At 39.1% G+C, this 14,919-nt stretch overlaps 1 protein-coding gene across 7 annotated transcripts in view; it reads left to right on the top strand.

The window, feature by feature from the left end:
• The window catches only part of sox5 (SRY-box transcription factor 5), a 258,081-nt gene that overhangs the window by 169,861 nt on the left and 73,301 nt on the right, over positions 1-14,919 (top strand). For all 7 annotated transcript variants that reach the window (XM_061914079.1, XM_061914080.1, XM_061914082.1 and 4 more), the window contains one exon: positions 5,515-5,591. In XM_061914079.1, coding sequence (XP_061770063.1) covers positions 5,515-5,591 — 77 coding nt within the window. The remainder of the gene's footprint in view (positions 1-5,514; positions 5,592-14,919) is intronic.

The following is a 14,919-nucleotide window of genomic DNA, read 5'->3' on the forward strand; positions in this document are numbered from 1 at the left end:
GTAAGAAAAGATGATCTACTTTATTCAAACATGTTGCTTCCAGGCTTTTGCGGGCCAGAGTTTAACAAATGTGATATAAATATATAATAAAAAATACACTATTGTGTGAATCTTTGGGTACATAACGATTCAGTTAAAATTTTATTAAATTTAAAAAAAAAAAAATACATATATATATATATATATATATATATATATATATATATATATATATATATATATATATATATATATATATATATAATATGGTCGTACCTATACAACCTGAAGGTCGGCCCTGCACCTTTCTTCAGAACCAGTCGACAGATGGTGGCAATGCCCATCTCTGCCCTTCGCAAGGGACCCTCTTCAAAACACGATCTTTCGAAACGATCGCTGCATAATACACTGTACTTTGTGTGTGTGGTACAATCCAACCGTGTTCGCTTGACCGCTCTGTTCCATAGTAAAGCTTCACTGTCATCTTTCGGGAATGCAAACAATGAAACACCGGCTGTGTTTGTGTTGCTAAAGGCGGCCGCAATACACCGCTTTCCACCTACAGCTTTCTTCTTTGACGTCTCCATTATTCTTTGAACAAATTGCAAATGATTCAGCAACACAGATGTCCAGAATACTGTGGAATTATTATGCGATGAAAAGAGACGACTTATAGCTGTGAACGGTGCTGGAACAAAATATCCTCTACAATGCGTGACGTCACGCGCACGCGTCACCATAACGCGACGTTTTAGTATGATACTTCCACGCGAAATTTAAAATTGCAATTTAGTAAACTAAAAAGGCCGTATTGGCATGTGTTGCAATGTTAATATTTCATCATTGATATATAAACTATCAGACTGCGTGGTCGGTAGTAGTGGCTTTCGGTAGGCCTTTAAAACATTTTCTTTTTTAAAAAAACATTTCATAAGATTAATTATATCCAATAACACATTGCGAGAATCGAATGGTCGCCCTGTGAATCGGACTGAATCAGCATGTGCCGAAAGATTCACACAATAGTATGTTTTTTATTCTATATTTATATCACGTTTGTCAAACTATGGCCTGAAAAAGCCTGGAAATAAAATGTTTGAATAAAGTAGTTCATCTTGTCTTACTAATAGTCCTGTTTTTTCCCATTTTGACATTAACAAAATACATTTTTAACCTTAAAATATTATTTTCAACCCAGCATCTCCTAATAATGCAATAAAATGGTAGAGTAGAATTTATTGCAAACAAAAAAGTTTTGTTAAAATAAAAATAAATACTTAAATATCAGCTCGACTTATGATTCCAAAGCAAGTTATCCATCAAATAGTACACTGTAAAAATGATTTTACAGTAAAAACTGTATCCTTGTAATTAACTTCGGTACCATTTCCATTTGCAGTAATAGTATGGTTAAGAAAAAACAAACAAAAACAAAAAGACAGCTCTGTTGCATGAATTTTACCGTAACAAACCGTGAAATTGATTTTCCATTAAATTTATTTTATTATTTTTTTTTATATGCTGTAGAATAAAAAACACTAAACACTAAACACTAAAGCAGAAACACTAAAACTGTAACTGTGAAATTCTGGTGACTGAGCCACCATTTTTCATAAAAAATATCATATTTATATATATATATATATATATATATATATATATATATATATATATATATACACACATATATATATATATATATATATATATATATATATATATATATATATATATATATATATATATATGTATATATATATAAATAAAGGCATTGTCAATTGCATAGAGTGGATGTATTTGTGAGTACATATATGAAAAAAAATCTAAAGTATATATATATATAAAGGCATTTCAATTGCATAGAGTGGATGTATTTGTGAGTACATTTATGAAAAAAATATATAAAGTATATATATATATATATATATATATATATATATATATATATATATATACATATATATATATATACATATGTATATATATATATATATATGGTTTTTTATATATATACATACATACATATTTATCTATATATATTCATATATTTTTTTTCTTTATTTTTTATTTTATTATTATTTTTTCTTTATATATATATTTATAATGATATATATAAATGCTAAAAAAAATCCAGATTTCTTTTCATTACCATTTTAAATCGATTCATAATTTAATAAAATATATTTAAAAAAATAAGTAAATAAATACAATAAATTAAAAAATAAATACATTTATATACATATATATATATATATATATATATATATATATATATATATATATATATATATATATATATATATATATATATATATATATATATATATATACATATACACACACACACACACACACATAAATAGTAGTATATTATTTAATTTTATTCTCTTATTCTCATTCATTACCATTTTAAATCAATTCATAATTTAAGAAAATATATTTTTTTAAATTATACTTTAAAAAAGTAAATATATATACACACATATATATATATATATATATATATATATATATATATATATATATATATATATATATATATATATATATATATATATATATATAAATGCAAAAAAAATCATGATTCCTTTCCATTACCATTTTAAATAGATTCATAATTTAATAAAATATATTTTGAAAAAATAAATACAATAAAAATTCAAATAAATAATTAAAAAAAATATATATGTATGTATATATATATTTACACACTTAAATACTAGTATATTATTTTTTTTCCTATTATTGTTATTCTTTACCATTTTAAATCAGTTCATAATTTAATAAAATATATTTTAAACAAATTATAATGAAAAAAAAAGTAAATATATATATATATATATATATGTATATATATATATATATATATATATATATATATATATATATATATATATATATATATACTGGTGTATTATTTAATGTTACAAGCAGCCAAACATAAATAACTGTGATGTTGCCCTCAATGAAAATGAGTTTGACAGCCCTGCTATATATGATGATGATGAGGACGACGATGAAGAAGGCATATGAAATCAAAAAGCAATAAGTGGACGCAGAAAGAGTTGTCAAACAATAAAGTCGCTCTCTTGTCGTTCACTTCTGCTGTTGGCTCCTTCCATTCGTCTCCTATTTTTTGATGCGTAAAAGCCACAGGACTTTTTTCAGTCTTGGCTCTCAGGCCCCGGCTGCGTAGCAATGTGTTGTTTACCAGCAGAAAGAGGGAGAGGCGGCCACTTGCCAGGGATGCTGGGAATAAATGCTCCATGGGGGGTGGTGGTGAAGATGTGACCTGCCCCAGGTTCTCCTCACATTAAAGCGGCCAGAAGCAGCTTCCAAGGCGGCCCACACACACGGCGGCGTGGCAGCCAGCGACGCTTTCTGCCGTGTAGCAAAAGGCAAAAAATAAACAGGGAGAGAAAAGGCGAGCTTCAGACTTCCTGGTAGAATTTCACAGCTTCCCAAACAAGTCCCTCCCGTCTTAATTAGCGCCACCCACACCCTTCCCAGCCCACCTAAACACACGGTCAAGTGGCGGCCTCGTCTTTTTGCAGCCTCCGCCAATTCCCTACCGGACTGCTACACACAACACCAGCAGATGAACACAGTATGGCCGTCCAAACTACGCCCGCCAAACGTCACGTCATCCATTCAAATCCCACTCCAGATCCATTGCAAATATCTGACTGTATAATTAGCTGCAATTATGAAGCTGATGACCATTAATTGTGTTTGGGAGTTTACACAGCACAGTATTTCTATATATAAGACCCAACACAAACAACCTTCCCTAGTCATGGTGCTAAAATGCAGCCAACATAAAGGTCAACACACACACACACACACACACACACACACACACACACACACACACACACATACACACACACACACACACACACACACACAACACAACCGGCTCACTGTACTTTGTGAATATTATACAAACTGTACAAACTCAACACATAATTCATTAGTCTATTTAGGAGTAATTCAGTGACTGGGAGTTTAGACAGGACAGTGGGAGAGTGGCCGTGCACAACCCGAGGGTCCCTGGTTCAATCCCCACCTAGTACCAACCTCCTCACGTCCGTTGTGTCCTGAGCAAGACACTTCACCCTTGCTGCTGATAGGTCCTTGTTAGTGCCTTGCATGGCAGCTCCCTCCATCAGTGTGTGAATGTGTGTGTGAATGGGTAAATGAGGAAGTAGTGTCAAAGCGCTTTGAGTACCTTGAAGGTAGAAAAGCGCTATACAAGTAACAACCCATTTATCATTTAATCCAAACAACCTTCCCTAGTCATGTTGCTAAAATGCAGCTAACATAAAGGTCAACACTTTTTGCGAAATGAGTTTGACCCCGCAGTAATTCTAGGCAGGCGCATACTATATACCCGGCGGCAATACAAGGAAATACGGTATATATATATGTGTACATATATAAATATATATGTCTTGATTGGATTATCCAGAGAATAGTACTCGATACCGTGGTAGAGCGCAATATGTATGTGTGGGGAAAAATCACAAGACTACTTCATCTCTACAGAACTGTTTCATGAGGGGTTCCCTGATGATTGAGGGAACCCCTCATGAAACAGTTCTGTAGAGATGAAGTAGTCTTGTGATTTTTCCCACACATACATACATACATATATATATATATATATATATATATATATATACATATATATATATATATATAAATAGTTACTTTACATCAATCGGCTTTCGGCCCCCGGCCAGGTTTTTTTTTAGCTCAACACGGCCCCCAAGTCAAAAAGTTAGGACACCCCTGCTGTAAATACTCTGTTCCTCTCCTAAGTAAGTGTTGTATTATACAGGAAGTTAGGAGGAAGCAATGTCCACACATGCATGCTCTATATATGAGCGGCTCACATTCTTTCAAGTTGTCGGTGAGTCGGCACTTTTTTCCGGTCTTGCTTAATTCCGCTCACATTGCCGCCAACTTTGCATGACAATGAAGGAAGATTCCAGCGGAGTAATTGCAGCCAAGCCTATCTGCACTTTTGCACAATCACTATTAATCCACACTTTTCTTCCACCTTCTCTTATTATTTCACCACTTTTTTCTCCGTGTCTTGATCGATGTGCACCACTTGAGGTAGCCCCGAATAATGCCAACTTTTTATTCAACATTAAATAATAGGACAAATAAATACATAATAATATCAACTCTCCATATTTGTTATTATTATTTTCCTTGAAGCCTGTTTAGCAGGGGACAGTGCAGTTTGACATGGCATAAAATCATGTGTGGAATTAAGTCCATGAAGAGAGGACATGAGGGTGACAATGCCCTGCTTCATCACAATCCCTGCTCTTTGAGGCAGGGTTTTAGGGAAGAAGACCCAATCAGGCCCTGGCTCTGACAGCTGACAGCTTCAAAGGGCCACTCGGGTTTAGATGGGAGGGACCTTGAGACGAAAAAACCCCCCAAAAAAGACGCAGAATAAATAGATTTGTGTCATGTTCCTGTAAAATGATGACATATTCTCCACACTTCTGTCCTCAGGTGACCCCTACCCACTCCAGCTCATCCCCACAACAATGGCTGCCACCACACCAGGCCTGGGACCCCTTCAACTCCAGGTAAGATGTCCGGTGGCTCTACTTCTGGTATCCCCACTGCAGGGGTGTCCAAACTAGTAAGATGTCCAGTGGGTCTACTTGGAGTACCCAAACTAATAAGATGTCCAGTGGGTTTACTTGGGGTACCAAAACTAGTAAGATGTCCAGTGCCTCTACTTGGGGTACCCAAATTAGTAAGATGTCCAGTGGGTCTACTTGGGGTACCCAAACTAGTAAGCTGTCCAGTGGGTCTACTTGGGGTACCCAAACTAGTAAAATGTCCAGTGGGTCTACTTGGGGTACCCAAGCTAGTAAGATGTCCAGTGGGTCTACTTGGGGTACCCAAACTAGTAAGCTGTCCAGTGGGTCTACTTGGGGTACCCAAACTAGTAAAATGTCCAGTGGGTCTACTTGGGGTACCCAAACTAGTAAGATGTCCAGTGGGTCTACTTGGGGTACCCAAACTAGAAAGATGTCCAGTGGGTCTACTTGGGGTACCCAAACTAGTAAGAAGTCCAGTGGGTAGACTTGGGGCACCCAAACTAGTAAGATGTCCAGTGGGTCTACTTGGGGTACCCAAACTAGTAAGATGTCCAATGGGTCTACTTCGGGACCCAAACTAGTAAGCTGTCCAGTGGGTCTACTTGGGGTACCCAAACTAGTAAGATGTCCAGTGGGTCTACTTGGGGTACCCAAACTAGTAAGATGTCCAGTGGGTCTACTTGGGGTACCCAAACTAGTAAAATGTCCAGTGGGTCTACTTGGGGTACCCAAACTAGTAAGATGTCCAGTGGGTCTACTTGGGGTACCCAAACTAGTAAGATGTCCAGTGGGTCTACTTGGGGTACCCAAATTAGTAAGATGTCCAGTGGGACTACTTGGGCTACTTGGGGTAGCCAAACTAGTAAGATGTCCAGTGGGTCTACTTGGGGTACCCAAACTAGTAAGATGTCCAGTGGGTCTACTTGGGGTACCCAAGCTAGTAAGATGTCCAGTGGGTCTACTTGGGGTACCCAAACTACTAAGATGTCCAGTGGGTCTACTTGGGGTACCCAAACTAGTAAGCTGTCCAGTGGGTCTACTTGGGTTACCCAAACTAGTAAGATGTCCAGTGGGTCTACTTGGGGTACCCAAACTATTAAGCTGTCCAGTGGGTCTACTTGGGGTACCCAAGCTAGTAAGATGCCCAGTGGGTCTACTTGGGGTACCCAAGCTAGTAAGATGTCCAGTGGGTCTACTTGGGGTACCCAAACTAGTAAAATGTCCACTGGGTCTACTTGGGGTACCCAAACTAGTAAGATGTCCAGTGGGTCTACTTGGGGTACCCAAACTAGTAAGATGTCCAGTGGGTCTACTTGGGGTACCCAAATTAGTAAGATGTCCAGTGGGACTACTTGGGCTACTTGGGGTAGCCAAACTAGTAAGATGTCCAGTGGGTCTACTTGGGGTACCCAAACTAGTATGATGTCCAGTGGGTCTACTTGGGGTACCCAAACTAGTAAGATGTCCAGTGGGTCTACTTGGGGTACCCAAACTACTAAGATGTCCAGTGGGTCTACTTGGGGTACCCAAACTAGTAAGCTGTCCAGTGGGTCTACTTGGGTTACCCAAACTAGTAAGATGTCCAGTGGGTCTACTTGGGGTACCCAAACTAGTAAGCTGTCCAGTGGGTCTACTTGGGGTACCCAAGCTAGTAAGATGCCCAGTGGGTCTACTTGGGGTACCCAAGCTAGTAAGATGTCCAGTGGGTCTAATTGGGGTACCCAAACTAGTAAAATGTCCAGTGGGTCTACTTGGGGTATCCAAACTAGTAAGATGTCCAGTGGGTCTACTTGGGGTACCCAAACTAGTAAAATGTCCAGTGGGTCTACTTGGTGTACCCAAACTAGTAAGATGTCCAGTGGGTCTACTTGGGGTACCCAAACTAGTAAGATGTCCAGTGGGTCTACTTGGGGTACCCAAACTAGTAAAATGTCCAGTGGGTCTACTTGGGGTACCCAAACTAGTGAGATGTCCAGTGGGTCTACTTGGGGTACCCAAACTAGTAAAATGTCCAGTGGGTCTACTTGGGTTACCCAAACTAGTAAGATGTCCAGTGGGTCTACTTGGGGTACCCAAACTAGTAAGCTGTCCTGTGGGTCTACTTGGGGTACCCAAGCTAGTAAGATGTCCAGTGGGTCTACTTGGGGTACCCAAACTAGTAAGATGTCCAGTGGGTTTACTTGGGGTACCCAAACTAGTAAAATGTCCAGTGGGTCTACTTGGGGTACCCAAACTAGTAAGATGTCCAGTGGGTCTACTTGGGGTACCCAAACTAGTAAAATGTCCAATGGTCTACTTGGGGTATCCAAACTAGTAAAATGTCCAGTGGGTCTACTTGGGGTACCCAAACTAGTAAGATGTCCAGTGGGTTTACTTGGGGTACCCAAACTAGTAAAATGTCCAGTGGGTCTACTTGGGGTACCCAAACTAGTAAGATGTCCTTTGGGTCTACTTGGGGTACCCAAACTAGTAAGATGTCCAATGGGTCTACTTCGGGTACCCAAACTAGTGAGATGTCCAGTAGGTCTACTTGGGGTACCCAAACTAGTAAGATGTCCAGTGGGTCTACTTGAGGTACCCAAACTAGTGAGATGTCCAGTAGGTCTACTTGGGGTACCCCCCACAATATAAGTTCTATGACACTTTATCATGCTTTTGAAAGGACGGAAGCAGAATATGTATTTATAAGACCCAATGTAAACAACCTTCCCTAGTCATGGTGCAAAAAAAAAATTAAATGAACCCACACTAAATGGACACAGACATGGTCTCTTCATGTCCAGTTACACACACACACACACATAGAATACACACCTTCTGCATATACTTTTATGTACACTTAATGTGAGGCGACGTCGTATGCCTTCCTTCACATGCTAGGTGTTGCCAGGTAATATGGATTAAAGTTGACGCAGAGGGCACGTGACACACTTGTGACACACCTGTGGCACACCTGTGACACACCCGCATTTTGGCCACTGCAGGGACGCATTCCCCTGCGCCATTGCTGATTTCATTAGGAGTTGTGTGTGTTTGTGTGTGTGTGTGTGTGTGTGTGTGTGTGTGTGTGTGTGTGTGTGTGTGTGTGTGTGATGTCCTCAGATCACTTCTTCAATCCAGTGGTCCATATGTTTCGTAGCCGCACTTAAAAATCTCACACACACACACACACACACATTAAGATTAAGGTCTAGTACTAAAAGTCTAAATATGGGAGGATTTATCCATGTGATACTTCTCTTGCTTTTTGATTTGTTTGTTTTCTAAGCTTTCGGTCGCCATAGCAACACGTTGTGATGGATCATGACCATGGTCCATGGTGCACGCTGTCAGATGTAGACATGCTATGCTAAAAGGCATACGTTGTTGAAAAGTTCTTATTATAATAGAGTCAGGGGGTCTTCACCTGTTGGACGTCGGGGCCCAACTTTTCTACTACACAGTGAATTTGTAATCTCACTCTTTATATTAATTGTATTCAAGAGTTGTCCATCCATCCATCCATCATCTTCCGCTTATCCAAGGTCGGGTCGCGGGGGCAGCAGCCTATAGTTGTTCAAGAGTTGTAAGCTATAAAAAAGTTGTAATCAAATATAAATAACTGGGGATGTAATGATATGAAAATGTCATATTGTGGTTATTGTGAGCAAAATGATCACACTTATTATTAACATCACAGTACCTATTGTTAGCACGGTACTTATCATTACTATCACGGTACTTATCATGATTATCATATTACTTATCATTATTATCACGGTACTTATCATTAATTATCACAGTGCTTATCATTGTTATCACGGTACTTATCATTGTTATCACGGTACTTATCATGATTATCACAGTACTTATCATTGTTATCACGGTACTTATAATTGTTAAAACGGTACTTATCATTATTATCACGGTACTTATCATTATTATCACGGTACTTATCATTGTTATCACGGTACTTATCATTGTTATCACGGTACTTATCATTGTTATCACAGTAACTATCATTATTATCACAGTACTTATTATTATTACAGTACTTATCATTACTATCACAGCACTAATCATTATTATGACGGTACTTGGCATTATTATCACAGTACTTATTAATAATATAATGGTTCGTATTACTATTATCATGGTACATATCATTATTTTGATGGTACTTATCATTATTATATCGTAACTATCATTACTATCACGGTACTAATCATTATTATTACAGTACTTTTCATTATTATCACGATACTTTTCATTATTATCACAGTACTTATCATTATTATCACGGTACTTATCATTATCATCACGGTACTTATCACAATTATTACGATACTTATTATTATCACCATTCTTTTCATCATTATCACGATACTTTTCATTATTATCACAGTACTTATCATTATTATCACGTATTTATCATTATTATCACAGTACTTATCATTATTATCACGGTACTTATCATTATCATCACGGTACTAATCACAATAATTACGATACTTATCATTATTATCACGATACTTTTCATTATTATCACGATACTTTTCATTATTATCACAGTACTTATCATTATTATCACGGTACTTATCATTATTATCACAGTACTTATCATTATCATCACGGTACTTATCATTATTATCAACTACATTTAGAATGAATATGTTTCTTAATCAAACTGTCAATAGAATGAAAGTGCAAATGGAAATACATCTTCCCCACTTTGGTCATATTTTTTGCGCGTAAGAATTGCTTTTAAATGAGTTTGGTCTGTTTAATATTGTCACAAGTGGTGTAAAAGCGTATTGCAAGCTATCCTCGATTAAAAAAACAACAAAAAAAAGGTCTATTTGTGGTCACTGATTGAACATCCAACCACTTTGGTCGTCATGTTTGCGCGTAAGAATTTTCAAAATGACTCCAATATTGTCATTACTGCCCCGAGTGGTGGAAAAAAGTATTGCAAGCTATCGGAGATTAAAAAAGGTCTATTTGTGGTGATTAATTGAACGTCCTTGATGCTCACAGTGCACCAATCTGAAAGAATTTGGACAGAATCGTCCATTTTCCCTCCCAGATTGCATCGGCGAATAAAAAGGACGACCCCGGTGCCCTCATGGAACGCCACAATAACGCGGGCGGAGAAAAGCGTCCCTGAGTGGTGTGGCGTTCTAGGAAATATGTCCTAATCTGCTGCCGGATAGAAGTCCCACTCAATGGCAGCTTTTAAGTCCTGCATGTTGTTCAAGGCCATGGCGTGGACACGCTGGGCATTTAATAGCCCTTTAATCTGGGGGGGCGGGGGCATTGTGCATTACTCGCTATTTATTAATCCGCCGCTCCTCATGTGATTGATATGATCCACACAAATGGAGGAAAGACAAACGCGGCGAGGGAGGAGGTAGACTTATTTAGACGCGGAGGAAGGAATTGTGTGAGGCTTAAAGAGGGTCAATGGCCGGGGTCGGCCGGGCAGATGTTGCCACATATTGTCCGGGATTAGTGCACGGGAGCGAGGGGGAGACAAACAGCAAACAAACACGTGTCACATGTCCAAGTGGAGGCACGTACGCAAAAAAAGAGGCGTGCGAAACGTCAAAACTCTGCCTTTTTTATTACAGGGAAACTAATAAACCCCCTTAAGAAAATGACATCACCATGTTTACTTTTTGTACCTTTTTTTTTAAAGGCAAAAACATTGAAGACGCGTTGGAATTTATTTAAAAAAAACATTTAATTAAAGGCATACTGAAATGAGATTTTCCTATTTAAACTAGCAGGTCCATTCTATGTTTCATACTTGATCATATTGCAATATTTTTGCTGAGAACATCGACGATAAATTTCACAACTTTTGGTGCTGATAAAAAAGCCCTGCCTGTACCGGAAGTAGCAGACGATGTGCGCGTGATGTCACGGGTTGTGGAGCTCCTCACATCTGAAAATTGTTTACAATCATGGCCACCAGCAGCGAGAGCGATTCGGACCGAAAAAAGCGACAATTTCCCCATTAATTTGAGTGAGTATGAAAAATTTGTGGATGAGGAAAGTGAGAGTGAAGGACTAGAAAAAAAAAAGACTATACAGTGGGAGCGATTCAGATGTTATAAGACAAATTTACTAGGATGGCATGTGTCCTGGTATGACGTTAAACTACATCCAGGTATGAGATGGGAGTTTGTGTATGGGGTTAGTGAGTCCCAACTAACGTCTATAAAATACACACAAAGAACCGTTTGCACCTTCTCTTGTGACTGGCGGGCGGTCAGCGCCATAAAGCTGAGCGGGTCCCTGGGTAAATGTGAATTATATTTATATAGTGAAGTGAATTATATTTATATAGCGCTTTTCTCAAGTGACTCAAAGCGCTTTAAATAGTGACACCCAATATCTAAGTTACATTTAAACCAGTGTCGGTGGCACTGGGAGCAAGTGGGTAAAGTGTCTTGCCCAAGGACACAACGGCACAAGCAAAAATTGAACCTGCAACCCTCAAGTTGCTGGCACGGCCACTCTACCAACCGAGCTATGCCACCCCAAATGGGGCGCGGACAACAAACAGGACAGACTAAGTTCAACAGCCCAGTAAGGCAGTTAGTCTAGGAGAAGGATCTCTGATATAAAATACCCCTTCCAACGCGCACCAGGCCAGTGTGGAAGGTGTAGGCTAATAACCAGCATGAAAAGTACGCCAAATGTGAAGTGAAGTGAATTATATTTATATAGCGCTTTTCTCTAGTGACTCAAAGCGCTTTACATAGTGACACCCAATATCTAAGTTACATTTAAACCAGTGTGAGTGGCACTGGGAGCATGTGGGTAAAGTGTCTTGCCCAAGGACACAACGGCAGTGACTAAGATGGCACAAGCGGGAATCGAACCTGCAACCCTCAAGTTGCTGGCACGGCCACTCTACCAACCGAGCTATGCCGCCCCAAATGGGGCGCGAACAACAAACAGGACGGACTAAGTTCAACAGCCCAGTAAGGCAGTTAGTCTAGGAGAAGGATCTCTGATATAAAATACCCCTTCCAACCCGCACCAGGCCAGCGTGGAAGGTGTAGGCTAATAACCAACATGAGAAGTACTCCAAATGGCAGAAACATGCTGAGGCTTTCGTCCAGCAGTGGACTGACAACGGCTGATGATGATTACCAGGATCATTTTGGAAAATCCCTTATCTGCTTATAGTGTTACTAGTGTTTTAGTGAGATTATATGGTCGAACCTGTACAACCTGAAGGTCGGCCCCACACCTTTCTTCAGAACCAGTCGACGGGTAGTGGCGATACCCATCTCTGCCCTTCGCAAGGGACCCTTTTCGAAACACGATCTTATGAAAAGATCGCGGCATAATTGTGTGTGTGGTCCAATCCAACCGTGTTCGCTTGACATCTCTGTTCCATAGTAAAGCTTCACCGTCATCTTTCGGGAATGTAAACAATGAAACACCGGCTGAGTTTGTGTTGCTGAAGGCGGCCGCAATACACCACTTCCCACCTGCAGCTTTCTTCTTTGACGTCTCCATTATTCTTTGAACAAATTGCAAAAGATTCAGCAACACAGATGTTCGTAATACTGTGGGAATATGCGATGAAAACAGACGACTTATAGCTGTGAACGGTGACGTCACGCGCACGCGTTATCATACTTCGATATACCCGCGTGAAATTTAAAATTGCAATTTAGTAAACTAAAAAGGCCGTATTGGCATGTGTTGCAATGTTAATAGTTCATCATTGATAAATAAACTATCAGACTGCGCGGTGGGTAGTAGTTGCTTTCAGTAGGTCTTTAAAGTGATGAGGAGCAGCTGGGAGAATGTGATAGTCCTTTGTATCTGGAAATAAAATGATAATTGTTTTTTTTATGTAACGGTTTCTTATTAAAAAGTATATACTGTGACAGGCTGTGTCACATATGATACAAATTGAAAATCACACAGAAAAAAAAAAACGTTTGTTCAGACGCACTAATAAAAACTAGAGCTGCAAATCATTGGAATTATCTTTCATGCATTTAGTGATTCGGGCTTTAAAGGGTTCGATTCCCAAAAACAGCAGCATATATTTGCAGTACGTCACTAAAACAACAGCAAAGATGTTTATTCAACAAACACCCATCCATCCATCCATTTTCTACCGCTTATTCCCTTTTTGGGGTGGCAGGGGGTACTGGCGCCCATCTCAGCTACAATCGGGCGGAAGGCGGGGTACACCCTGGACAAGTCGCCACCTCATCGCAGGGCCTTCAACAAACATATAGATGTTTATTTAGCAAACACATTAATGTTTATTCTGCGAGGAGGTGGCGACTTGTTCAGGGTGTACCCCGCCTTCCGCCCGATTGTAGCTGAGATGGGCACCAGCGCCCCCGCCACCCCAAAGGGAATAAGCGGTAGAAATGGATGGACGGATACATGTTTATTCAACAAACACATAGATGTTTATTTAACAAACACATAGATCTTCTCCCAGTCCCCAACAAGTGGGCGGACGGACAAGAGGTCCCAGAGACAGACGACCAGAATCCATTAGGTTCCTAGAGTAGTCTGCAGTGTCTTCGGACCACAATGAGACCTCAATGAGACCACAACGAGACCACAATGGTCGCCTCATTGCAAGCGCCGCCAACAACAAAGGAGAGAATGAAAGAGTTTGTAATCTGACTAAAGACTGCAGATTATTGATTGAAGGAGCATCTCTCTCTCTCTCTCTCTCTCACACACACACACACACACACACGCACACACACACACACACACACACACACACACACACACACACACACACACACACACACACACACACACAAACACACACACACACACACACACACACACACACACACACACACACAAATTATTGTGTTTCTTACATCCTTGAGGCCTGATAAAAAAAAAGCCTCCTTCTTTAGGAGCATCCTGTCTAGATATATAAAGAAGTGTATTTACAAAATGATAATATATACATACTATGCAAATGTAACAAAACTTTTGAAAAATGAGTGGGAATTTTACAAGAAAAACATAGAATGTTGGCAGTATTATAATAAAAGTGATCATTTTACTCAACGCAAGTCAAAATTTGACAAGAAAAACTGAACATGTGTGCAATAACATGATAAAAAATGGAATTTTACTCAATAACAGTCGCAATTTTACACAAAAAAAGCTTTACATTTGGGCAATTTCATGAAAAGAGTCATACTTTACTCCACTAAAGTCACAATTTTATAAGAAAACTTTAAAATGTTGGCAATATTAAGTTAAGTTAAAGTTGAGACGACTACGGGGCATCCTGATCTGGATGGCGCTCTTC

This window comes from Nerophis ophidion, linkage group LG10, assembly GCF_033978795.1.
Source record: "Nerophis ophidion isolate RoL-2023_Sa linkage group LG10, RoL_Noph_v1.0, whole genome shotgun sequence".
Lineage (NCBI taxonomy): Eukaryota > Metazoa > Chordata > Actinopteri > Syngnathiformes > Syngnathidae > Nerophis > Nerophis ophidion.